Raw genomic sequence first — 12,178 nt, forward strand, 5'->3', positions numbered from 1 at the left:
GTCAACACGAACACGTTACTTCCTGCAGCGCCGCCTGAAAGTCGCCAGGAGACTTTGCCGCCGTCCGGCGCCGCTGAGCCTAATGTGTCGCTCGGTAACAACAAAGACTTTTATTTTGTTAACCAGCTTCTTCCTGTCTCTTCCTGCTCGGCTGGCTCCCATGATGCACCTGGCAGGGGGTGGGGCCTGTGGGGCGTGCAGCTGCATGCTAGCATGTGTTGAGCCCGGTTAAGGAAGTCGGTTTGAGGCGTGGTCGTGATGTCACCGCGTAAGTTCTCTTAGCCCCGCCCACTGTGAGCGATGACGTTGACTCTTCTCTTCTTCTGCTTTCACTCTTTCAAACTGCACCGTGTGTGTCTGCTCAGAGGCTACAGAGCTAACCGCTAGCTGTCACAGCGAACTAACCGCTAACATGCTAGTTAGCCAGTAAGACGTTGAAATGCTAACTGTTAGCATCCTTCAGTCTCAAATTAAAACCAGGTTCTGGTCTCAGTGTCCCTTAGTAAAAGGAGGCTAGCTGCTCAGCTACTATGGCTAACAAGCTAACTGCTAACATGCTGGTCAGCTAGTGAGACGTTCGTGCTAGCCGCTAACATGCTAGTTAGCTCTAGCTCATTAGCAGGTTAAGACTCCACCTCCGCATCACACCAACGTGAACCTTTCACCGCCATTGTTTGAAATGTCCGCGCATGGTCCCTCCTTCTTTTTTCTACGTCCCAACAGGCGCACAGGAAATGACCTCAGAGCCGCCGTAGGCCTCGTGCTCGTACACGTGCGCACGCTCGTGCTCGTACACGTGCGCACGCTCGTGCTCGTACACGTGCAAACGTGCTTTACTAAAGCCCACCTCTCCCAAACGGGCCGTGGACGGCAAGCGTGCCGCTCCTAGACGTGGTACGGTTGCACTCACACTGGTCAAAGGAACCAGACTTTAGCCGTGACACGTGCTGGGCCACGGCACGGAGGCACAGTGGGAGGGGGCACGGCACGGAGGCACAGTGGGAGGGGGCCCTCACTGTGCCTCTGGACTCGGGCGCTTGTTCGGGGGTTTCCCGTGGTAACGCTCACTTCTCTCCCCACAGTTAACAGACAGTCGCACCGCGGCCTTTCCCCCCCTACACCGGCCGTGTGGTCCAGACCTCGACTGGGTAAAAAAAGTTCATCATTAACGTGTGTGTGTGTGTGTGTGTGTGTGTGTGTGTGTGTGTGTGTGTGTGTGTGTGTGTGTGTGTGTGTGTGTGTGTGTGTGTGTGTGTGTGTGTGTGTGTGTGTGTGTGTGTGTGTGTGTGTGTGTGTGTGATAAACTCTGTTGGAATGAAGCTCTGGTGGAGAAATCTCACAAATCTACGACTTAAATCTTTGAAATCTGCGACTTATTAAGTGGTTTTCATGTTTTTTGGTGCCTTTGATTATTGGGGTGTCTGGGGTCCTAGGTTCTGGTGTCAGGGGTCCTAGGTCCTGGTGTCAGGGGTCCTAGGTCCTGGGGTCTGGGGTCCTGGTGACTAGGGTCCTAGGTCCTGGTGTCAGGGGTCCTAGGTCCTGGTGTCTGGGGTCCTAGGTCCTGGTGTCAGGGGTCCTAGGTCCTGGGGTTTGGGGTCCTGGTGACTAGGGTCCTAGGTCCTGGTGTCAGGGGTCCTAGGTCCTGGGGTCTGGGGTCCTGTTGACTAGGGTCCTAGGTCCTGGTGTCTGGGGGTCCTGGGGTCTGGGGTCCTGGGGTCTGGGGTCTGGGGTCCTGGGGTCTGGGGTCCTAGGTCCTGGTGTCTGGGGTCCTAGGTCCTGGTGTCTGGGGGTCCTGGGGTCTGGGGTCCTGGTGTCTGGGGTCCTAGGTCCTGGTGTCTTGGGTCCTAGGTCCTGGTGTCTTGGGTCCTAGGTCCTTGTGTCTGGGTCCTGGTGTCTGGGGGTCCTGGTGTCTGGGGTCCTGGTGTCTGGGGGTTCTGGTGTGGAGGGTCCAGGGGTGTTTGTCCAGAGAGTACTTCTCCTGCTGCAGTGAACGACTCTCTGTTGGGGAACAGGAAGTCGGAATCCGCCAGACGTGTTCGGACGCTCTGGCGTCCACGAGCACTTTTAGGCCTGAACCTGAACCCGGCGCTTCCAGGGTCTCATGCGCCGCCTCCAGGGTCTCTGGGCCGCCTCCAGGGTCTCTGGGCCGCCTCCAGGGTCTCTGAGGCGCCTCCAGGGTCTCTGCGCAGCCTCCAGGGTCTCTGTGCCTCCTCCAGGGTCTCTGGGCCTCCTCCAGGGTCTCTGGGCCGCCTCCAGGGTCTCTGCGCCACCTCCAGGGTCTCTGCGCCGCCTCCAGGGTCTCTGTGCCCCCTCCAGGGTCTCTGTGCCGCCTCCAGGGTCTCTGGGCCGCCTCCAGGGTCTCTGGGCTGCCTCCAGGGTCTCTGCGACGCCTCCAGGGTCTCTGTGCCGCCTCCAGGGTCTCTGGGCCGCCTCCAGGGTCTCTGGGCTGCCTCCAGGGTCTATGTGCCCCCTCCAGGGTCTCTGCGCTGCCCTCCAGGGTCTCTGCGCCGCCAAGTCCACATGGTTCGGTCCGTTAAGGAGTCCAGAGAAAAGCTTGAGTGGAAAAACAAACCTCGTTTATTGGAACGTCCTGATCGTTAACTCGCTTTACAACGACCGCACTTTGCTGAGCTCTGCGCTTTTTCTCGCCGCAGGAATTCAAACCAGTTTGTTATGATGGAGTCGTTCTGGTGCGTCCTGCTTTGATTGGATTGAGCCGCAGAGACGCCGTGTTTATGAAACGGGGACCGCGTGGCGTGCAGCGGGCGGTTTACGGCCGCCGCTGGCTTTTTCATGTTTGTGTCCAGTGTTTGTTTGGTTTGTTGGTGCAGTTCCACTCTCTTCTCTCCGCGTCTGACGACTCCTCACGCGTACAACAACAGGAACCACGCCGGGCCGCCTGGCGTCTCTGCGGCGTCCTGGCGTCTCTGCGGCGTCCTGGCGTCTTTACACGGGCTGATTGAGAAGAATGCGTCTTTCTTGTTTCATGTTAGGAGCTAAAAAAAGCTCCATCATCTTTCATGTTCCTGGCGTCGCAGCTGCTCCGTTTACTCCTGGAAGCTGCTCAAGTCGCTGATTATGAAGAATTTTGGCGAGAGGGGGACGGGGAGGGGGACGGGGGAGGGGGACGGGGGGAGGGCGGGGGGGGCACGGGGAGGGGGGGGGGGGTTAGTTGGCTCCAGGTCCTGGACTCCTGCAGGATTGTTCATGTTTGCAGGTCCGTGTGTGGAGTTGTTCCTCGAGAGGAAAGAGCAGATTTTCCAGGAGATTAGAGACGGGGAAATAAATCCTGTGTTTGGACAGAACCAGACTCTGATCCACAGATGTTTCTGCGGTTACAGCAGCAAAAACCACACGCTAACGAGTCTTCATGCTTGTGTTTGTCCCAGGATCCCCGGCTCGCCCGTCCGCACCCATCAACCAGAACCCGAACCTGGTGGGAAAACCCGGAGACTCCGGTGAGAAGCACGAAAGACCAGGAGCCGCGGTGAACGTTGGTGTTTCTTTGTCTTCAGCGTTTTCATGTTTCCCTTCAGATAAAGTGAACAACCTGAAGCAGACGGACAAGCTGCCGATCCTGAAGCCCAGAGTCCAGCTCGCCACCGCCAAGCCGACCAAACCGACCCGGAGACAGACCACGACCGGAGCTCCGACCACAGCCGGTAGGAGGACTAACCAGCCACAGATCCTGGATCCAACCGCTGCTCAGTTCAGTTTTAGACGCGTTCCAGAAACTGTTTTGTGTCTTTTCTGTCTTCAGCGTCTCGACGGGAGACCTGGGAGGACTCAGACCTGTTCCAGTCACAGCCCGCCTCCGAAGTCGACGCCTTGGGCAAGAAACGTTACGTGGGTAAGTTCTGGCTTCAGGACGGACCTTTGAAATGGGCTCAACTGAACCCTGAACCTGAACCCTGAACCTGAACCTTGACCCATGACCTTTAAAAATGGACCGACCTAAACCCTGAACCTGACCCTGAACCTTAAACCCTTGAACCTTGACCTTTGAAATGGGCCCAACTGAACCCTGAACCCTGAACCTTGAACTCTGACCCCTGAACACTGACCCCCGACCCTTGACCTGACTAATCCGTCCCCTCCTCCTCCCAAAGCGCCTCATGTCATCTACCAAACGGGCAAGAAGCCGGACGAGCCCTGCTCCATCACCTCCTCCCTCAACTACTTCCCAGTTGCAGAACCGGGCGACGCTAACGTGACGGCTCCGCCCAAGTCTCCGCCCTCCAACCTCACCGTGGTGACCGTGGAGGGATGCCCGTCCTTCGTCATCCTGGACTGGGAGAAAACGGACAACGACACCACCGGTACGAAGACGTAGAAGATCAGGTGAACTCTGAAAGTCCTGGTTCTGTTGATCTGGACTCAACTTTGTCGTTCTTTCCTCAGAGTACGAGGTCATCTCCACCGCCAAGGGGCCCGACGGCGAGCAGGTCGTCGTTATGACCACCAACCAGACTCACACCACTGTGGAGAACCTCAAACCTGAAAGCAGGTACGCTTCAAGACCTGGTTCTGATACGAGTCTGTCCCACATTAAGACCTGGTTCTGGCCCGGTTCTGCTCCAGTTGAATAACTCTCTTTCTGTTCAAAGTTACGAGTTTAAGGTGAAGCCAAAGAACGATCTGGGTGCAGGTCCCTCCAGTGACCCGGTGTCCTTCGAAACAGAGTCCGGTACAGAAAACTCTCGTTATTCTAAAGTTCTGGACCTGCAGCTCCAGAACCTCAGCCTCAAACTCTGTTCTTTCTTTCAGCGGATCCTCGAGTGACCGACAACGTCTCAGGAAAAGACGCCATCTGGACCCAGTTCCCCTTCAAGACGGACTCGTACTCTGACTGCCACGGGAAACAGTATGTGAAGAGAACCTGGTACAGGAAGTTCGTCGGGGTCCAGCTGTGCAACTCGCTCCGGTACAAGATCTACTTGAGCGACTCGCTCAACGGTGAGTGCCGTTCGACCCATCTCGGCTCCTGGTTTTGGGGTTTATCTGAGACCTGGTTCTGATCCGTCTCTGGTTCTTTCACCCTGCAGGTAAATTCCACAACATCGGGGATCAAACCGGCTTCGGCGAGGACCACTGTCAGTTCGTCGACTCGTTCCTGGACGGAAGGACGGGCCGGCAGCTCCAAGCAGACCAGCTCCCCTCCAGACCTGGTTAGACCTTTATTCTTAGAGTCCTGAGACCATCCAGACCAGTAAAACCTTTATTCTGAGAGTCCTGAGACCATCCAGACCAGTAAAACCTTTATTCTTAGAGTCCTGAGACCATCCAGACCAGTAAAACCTTTATTCTTAGAGTCCTGAGACCATCCGGACCAGTAAAACCTTTATTCTTAGAGTCCTGAGACCATCCAGACCAGTAAAACCTTTATTCTGAGAGTCCTGAGACCATCCAGACCAGTAAAACCTTTATTCTTAGAGTCCTGAGACCATCCGGACCAGTAAAACCTTTATTCTTAGAGTCCTGAGACCATCCGGACCAGTAAAACCTTTATTCTTAGAGTCCTGAGACCATCCAGACCTGGTTAGACCTTTATTCTGAGAGTCCTGAGACCATCCAGACCAGTAAAACCTTATTCATAGAGTCTTGGGACCATCCAGACCAGTAAAACCTTTATTCTGAGAGTCTTGAGACCATCCAGACCAGTAAAACCTTTATTCTGAGAGTCCTGAGACCATCCAGACCAGTAAAACCTTTATTCTGAGAGTCTTGAGACCCTCTTACTGACGGGCTGTGTCTTGTGGTCTCCAGGTTTCTACAGAGCCGTGCGTCAGGAGCCCGTCCACTTCGGACAGATCGGCGGAAACTCCCACGTCAACTACGTGCCGTGGTACGAGTGCGGGACGCCCATCCCCGGGAAATGGTGAAGGTGACCGAGTCGTTCTCGGAGAACCCCAGAAGAGGAACGCCGCCCGGGCTGGGACGGCGGCGGGGACGGGAAGGTCGTCCTTACGTCCACGACCCCGGACCCCCCCTTCCTGTCCCGTCCTTTTACCCAGAGCTGTAAAAACATGTAGAGGACACTTGTCAGGACTTCAGTAACGACAGAGCATCAGATATAGAAACGTGCCTCGTCTGCGGGAGTTCGCTGCGTCAGATAACGGGAAGCTGGCTCCCTGGATATTATTTTCATAACTTATTTATCGAGAAGCTGTTTGTGTTTGTGTTTCAGCTCATTTCTGTTTGGAAGGTCGAAACCGTCCTGCCTAAAACCCGTCCAGACCACGTCTAGACCTGGTTCTGATACCCGTCCAGACCACGTCTAGACCTGGTTCTGATACAAGTCTGTCCCACATTAAGACCTGGTCCTGAAACAAGTCTGTCCCACATTAAGACCTGGTTCTGATACAAGTCTGTCCACATTAAGACCTGGTTCTGATACGAGTCTGTCCCAAGTAAAGACCTAGTTCTGATACAGCTAATGGCTAGCTAATGGTGCAGCGTGAAGCTAGCGGTGCAGCGGACGCTAACGGTGCAGCGTGAAGCTAACGATGCAGCGTGAAGCTAGCGGTGCAGGGTGAAGCTAGCGGTGCAGCGGAAGCTAACGGTGCAGCATGAAGCTAATGGTGCAGCGTGAAGCTAATGGTGCAGCGTGAAGCTAACGGTGCAGCGTGAAGCTAACCGTGCAGCGGAAGCTAACAGTGCAGGGTGAAGCTAACGGTGCAGTGTGAAGCTGATGGTGCAGGGTGAAGCTAACAGTGCAGCATGAAGCTAACGTGTAAACCTAATAACCCTAAAATAAACACGTTTTAATGGTATTTGTCGTCAGCGGCGCTAACGTCCGTCTCCAGGCGCAGCAGCAGAGCTGAGCTGCTGTTTCAGGTGTTTCAGTCTTTTTAATATTTTTAATTTTAATTTCCTGAACATAAAAGTGTTTTAACCTCCAGCTGTGTCACGAGTTTGCCCCGTTTCTATAAACAGAAGAGAGCTTTGTAAAGAATAATAAATGTATGTTAGTGATGTTTACGTTGAATTTCAACAATAAAGAATCGTTTTTTATATACAAAAGTGTTTTTATACTAACCCACATTAACTAACACCTCCTATACTCTAAAGTATTGATAGAATATGATTTAATAAAAACTTTTATGGATTTTATTGTTTATAAAGTTCGGCAGAGTTCCCAGAATGCTTTGCGGTCCGAACAGACACGCTGTGAGTGCGGGTGTAAGCTAACACTCGTTGTTTTAAGCCTTTATTTCTTTACTTTCAGTCACATTTAACATTAAAAACCAGCCGAATGAAGCCGCAGCGGCTCCTGTCCGCGGTGAACTCCTGAAAGTTCACTTAAACATCTCTGATTTACTTAAAAACCGGAGAAACGTTAAAACACCAAGGTTCTCAGGGGAGTTCCGCAGCGTCTTTCCCCGGTTTCTCAGCGGGGTTTGGGGCCTTTATTGTGGATGGACTCCGCAGATAACGCCGTGGTGTGGAAGTGGAAGTCCCGCTGAATCTAAAAATGTGAGTTTCATATTTGTTAGTTTATTAATTTCTGAGTAAAGTCTCAGGGAAACGCGGCTGCTGAGCGCTCGCGACCCTCCGCACAGAAATGGCGCTTTTCACTGACGCTTGGCCGCCATGTTTGTTTTTAGCGATGCCGCCTTTTGGGCGGGGGGGCGGGGACGCTGGCGTTTATGTTAGAGGTTTGATCCAATCATTGTCCAGCTTTCATCTGTCGCCAGGGTCCAAAATCTGCCTTTACGCCAACGGACCTGTGGCAACAACCAATCAGCGTCAAGTTGGGTTCAGTGGCGCCTGCAGCGTCAGCGCGTGCACGCCTTTTGATTGGATACGCGCCTGAGAGCGGGAAAGCTGAGCGGACATGTTAATGTGATAAACGGGAATAAGGAACTTTCTAATTTGTGTAGCGCGACCAGTTGTTTTAGTTTTTTAAACCCAGACTTGCTGAAGGAGGCGAAGAGAACGATTTAAACTCATATTTAATCACAATAAAAACTTTTAAAGCAAAGCTGGACACGTAAAGAGAGGCCCCCCGACCCCGGCGCTAGCTAGCTAGCTAGCGTGACTCAGCATTCTCCAACCTATCCTGGTCTGAGTGAGTACACAGCTCTTTATGTTTTATTAGACGTGTGTTTCGCTTATTTAGTCATGTTACATATGTTAACAAACTAAACTGGCTAATATTCTGTAAAGAGTTTAGTGTGTGTGTGTGTGTGTGTGTGTGTGTGTGTGTGTGTGTGTGTGTGTGTCATGTTGCTATGACACTGCTGGTGTGTGTGTGGTGTCTGGTGAACACACTTGTTATATATATATATATATATATACTATTATAATATATTATATAATACTATAAGTATAATATAAAATGCTATAAATATAAATAAATAGCATAACATTATTAAAAAAAAGAATGATCTGTCACAAACACGCCTGTTCTCGTCTCTGTCGAGTGTCTTTGTCCTCGTCTTCGTCCTCGTCTTCGTCCCCGTCTCTGTCGAATGTCTCTGTCCTCGTCTCTGTCCCCTTCTCTGTCCTCGTCTCTGTCGAGTGTCTTTGTCCTCGTCCTCGTCTCTGTCCCCTTCTCTGTCCTCGTCTCTGTCCTCGTCTCTGTCGAGTGTCTTTGTCCTCGTCCTCGTCTCTGTCCCCTTCTCTGTCCTCGTCTCTGTCCCCGTCTCTGTCCTCGTCTCTGTCGAGTGTCTTCGTCCTCGTCTCTTCGTCCTCGTCTCTGTCCTCGTCTCTGTCGAGTGTCTGTCCTCGTCTCTGTCCTCGTCTCTGTCGAGTGTCTGTCCTCGTCTCTGTCCTCGTCTCTGTCCTCGTCTCTGTCGAGTGTCTGTCTCTGTCGAGTGTCTGTCCTCGTCTCTGTCCTCGTCTCTGTCCTCGTCTCTGTCCTCGTCTCTGTCGAGTGTCTGTCTCTGTCGAGTGTCTGTCCTCGTCTCTGTCCTCGTCTCTGTCGAGTGTCTTCGTCCTCGTCTCTGTCCTCGTCTCTGTCGAGTGTCTTCGTCCTCGTCTCTGTCCTCGTCTCTGTCGAGTGTCTGTCCTCGTCTCTGTCCTCGTCTCTGTCCTCGTCTCTGTCGAGTGTCTGTCCTCGTCTCTGTCCTCGTCTCTGTCCTCGTCTCTGTCCTCGTCTCTGTCGAGTGTCTGTCCTCGTCTCTGTCCCTGTCTCTGTCCTCGTCTCTGTCGAGTGTCTCTGTCCTCGTCTCTGTCCTCGTCTCTGTCCTCGTCTCTGTCAAGTGTCTCTGTCCTCGTCTCTGTCCTCGTCTCTGTCGAGTGTCTGTCCTCGTCTCTGTCCTCGTCTCTGTCGAGTGTCTGTCCTCGTCTCTGTCCTCGTCTCTGTCCTCGTCTCTGTCGAGTGTCTGTCCTCGTCTCTGTCCTCGTCTCTGTCCTCGTCTCTGTCGAGTGTCTGTCGAGTGTCTGTCCTCGTCCTCGTCTCTGTCCTCGTCTCTGTCCTCGTCTCTGTCGAGTGTCCTCGTCCTCGTCCCCGTCCTCATCTCTGTCCTCGTCTCTGTCCTCGTCTCTGTCCTCGTCCTCGTCTCTGTCCTCGTCTCTGTCCTCGTCTCAGTGCTCGTCTCTGTCCTCTTCCCCGTCCTCGTCTCTGTCCTCGTCCTCGTCTCTGTCCTCGTCTCTGTCCTCGTCTCTGTCCTCGTCCTCGTCTCTGTCCTCGTCTCTGTCCTCGTCTCTGTCCTCGTCCTCGTCTCTGTCCTCGTCTCTGTCCTGGTCTCTGTCAGATGAGTTCTGATGCAGATGAACTCCTTTGGATCGGGATTCCCCTGTTTTGGGAAAAACTGGACTTGGCAGAGTGAGTGGAGGACGGGGGAGGACGAGGGGACCAGGGGGAGGACGAGGGACACCGAGGGGGAGGACGAGGGAGGACCAGGGGGAGGACGAGGGAGACCGAGGGGGAGGACGAGGGGGGACCAGGGGGAGGACGAGGGGGGACAGGGGGAGGACGAGGGAGACCGAGGGGGAGGACGAGGGGGGACCAGGGGGAGGACGAGGGGGGACAGGGGGAGGACGAGGGAGACCGAGGGGGAGGACGAGGGGGGACAGGGGGAGGATGGGGGGGGCCAGAGGGCCCTGTCTTCAGAGGACACTTCAGAGGACTCCAGAGTCTGTCTCCAGAGGACTCCAGAGTCTGTCTCCAGAGGACTCCAGAGCCTGTCTCCAGAGGACTCCAGAGTCTGTCTCCAGAGGACTCCAGAGTCTGTCTCCAGAGGACTCCAGAGTCTGTCTTCAGAGGACTCCAGAGTCTGTCTCCAGAGGACTCCAGAGTCTGTCTTCAGAGGACTCCAGAGTCTGTCTTCAGAGGACTCCAGAGTCTGTCTCCAGAGGACACCAGAGTCTGTCTTCAGAGGACTCCAGAGTCTGTCTCCAGAGGACACCAGAGTCTGTCTTCAGAGGACTCCAGAGTCTGTCTCCAGAGGACACTTCAGAGTCTGTCTCCAGAGGACTCCAGAGCCTGTCTTCAGAGGACACCAGAGTCTGTCTTCAGAGGACACCAGAGTCTGTCTCCAGAGGACACTTCAGAGTCTGTCTCCAGAGGACTCCAGAGTCTGTCTCCAGAGGACACTTCAGAGTCTGTCTCCAGAGGACTCCAGAGTCTGTCTCCAGAGGACTCCAGAGTCTGTCTCCAGAGGACACCAGAGTCTGTCTTCAGAGGACACCAGAGTCTGTCTCCAGAGGACTCCAGAGGACTCCAGAGGACTCCAGAGTCTGTCTTCAGAGGACTCCAGAGTCCGTCTCCAGAGGACTCCAGAGCCTGTCTTCAGAGGACTCCAGAGTCTGTCTTCAGAGGACTCCAGAGTCTGTCTCCAGAGGACTCCAGAGCCTGTCTCCAGAGGACTCCAGAGTCTGTCTTCAGAGGACTCCAGAGTCCGTCTCCAGAGGACTCCAGAGCCTGTCTTCAGAGGACTCCAGAGTCTGTCTCCAGAGGACTCCAGAGCCTGTCTCCAGAGGACTCCAGAGTCTGTCTTCAGAGGACTCCAGAGTCTGTCTCCAGAGGACACCAGAGTCTGTCTTCAGAGGACTCCAGAGTCTGTCTCCAGAGGACTCCAGAGTCTGTCTCCAGAGGACTCCAGAGCCTGTCTCTGGTTGTGTCCTGGGGCCGTCTCAGGCAGCGTCTCAGAGTCTTTAAAGGCCCAGGACTGAGTTCAAAAAGCTCCTTTTAAATCTAATTGTCCGTCCCTGAGGCCCCGGGGACACGGAGCTATGTGGGGCCTCACGTGAGCTTTAAAGAGACGCCTCGGGTCCTGGTCCTGGTCTGGATCCACTTACAGAGTTACATAAGAGACACGAGGAATGTTCAGTGTAAACATTCAAAACATAAACCTGCAGCAGCTGGAAACTCACGAGTCCAGAGACGAGGAGAGACCCGAGTCCTGGTCCAGACCTCCTGCTCAGTCCTGGATCAGACCACCCCCCGAGTCCTGGTCCAGACCTCCTGCTGAGTCCTGGTCCAGACCTCCTGCTCAGTCCTGGATCAGACCACCCCCCGAGTCCTGGATCAGACCTCCTGCTGAGTCCTGGTCCAGACCTCCTGCTGAGTCCTGAATCAGACCTCCTTCTGAGTCCTGGATCAGACCTCCTGCTGAGTCCTGGTCCAGACCTCCTGCTGAGTCCTGAATCAGACCTCCTGCTGAGTCCTGGTCCAGACCTCCTGCTGAGTCCTGAATCAGACCTCCTGCTGAGTCCTGGTCCAGACCTCCTGCTGAGTCCTGAATCAGACCTCCTTCTGAGTCCTGGATCAGACCTCCTGCTGAGTCCTGGTCCAGACCTCCTGCTGAGTCCTGAATCAGACCCGAGTCCTGGTCCAGACCTCCTGCTGAGTCCTGAATCAGACCCGAGTCCTGGTCCAGACCTCCTGCTGAGTCCTGGTCCAGACCACCTGCTGAGTCCTGGATCAGACCTCCTGCTGAGTCCTGGTCCAGACCACCTGCTGAGTCCTGGATCAGACCTGAGTCCTGGATCAGACCTGAGTCCTGGTCCAGACCACCTGCTGAGTCCGGGTCCAGACCTCAGCAGCTCTTGGACTCGGCACGTGCTGGTCACGTTTTGGACGCGGCGGTGAGCGTTTAATGAAACGTGATCGTGTCGGAGCCCGAGGACGCCGTGAGGAGGAAACCCCCTCTGACGCCCACATCTGCTCCCACTCAGCGCCGCTCTGCCCTCAAATACAACACAGACACCGCCGCTCCACCGCCGCCAT

At 54.4% G+C, this 12,178-nt stretch overlaps 1 protein-coding gene across 1 annotated transcript in view; it reads left to right on the top strand.

Moving 5' to 3' along the window:
- LOC310964692 (target of Nesh-SH3-like) overlaps window positions 1-6,938 on the top strand; it is a gene marked incomplete at its 5' end in the record, with an annotated part of 7,177 nt that extends 239 nt beyond the window's left edge. The window contains 11 exons of the mRNA XM_083937947.1: window positions 29-94; window positions 1,083-1,148; window positions 3,390-3,458; window positions 3,537-3,662; window positions 3,761-3,850; window positions 4,110-4,319; window positions 4,402-4,507; window positions 4,608-4,687; window positions 4,768-4,956; window positions 5,046-5,168; window positions 5,767-6,938. Coding sequence (XP_083794073.1) covers window positions 29-94; window positions 1,083-1,148; window positions 3,390-3,458; window positions 3,537-3,662; window positions 3,761-3,850; window positions 4,110-4,319; window positions 4,402-4,507; window positions 4,608-4,687; window positions 4,768-4,956; window positions 5,046-5,168; window positions 5,767-5,882 — 1,241 coding nt within the window. The 3' untranslated portion in view covers window positions 5,883-6,938. The remainder of the gene's footprint in view (window positions 1-28; window positions 95-1,082; window positions 1,149-3,389; window positions 3,459-3,536; window positions 3,663-3,760; window positions 3,851-4,109; window positions 4,320-4,401; window positions 4,508-4,607; window positions 4,688-4,767; window positions 4,957-5,045; window positions 5,169-5,766) is intronic.
- Window positions 6,939-12,178: the final 5,240 nt, after the last annotated feature.

Source organism: Echiichthys vipera (genome assembly GCF_963691815.1).
Source record: "Echiichthys vipera genome assembly, chromosome: 23".
NCBI classification, from domain to species: Eukaryota; Metazoa; Chordata; class Actinopteri; order Perciformes; family Trachinidae; genus Echiichthys; species Echiichthys vipera.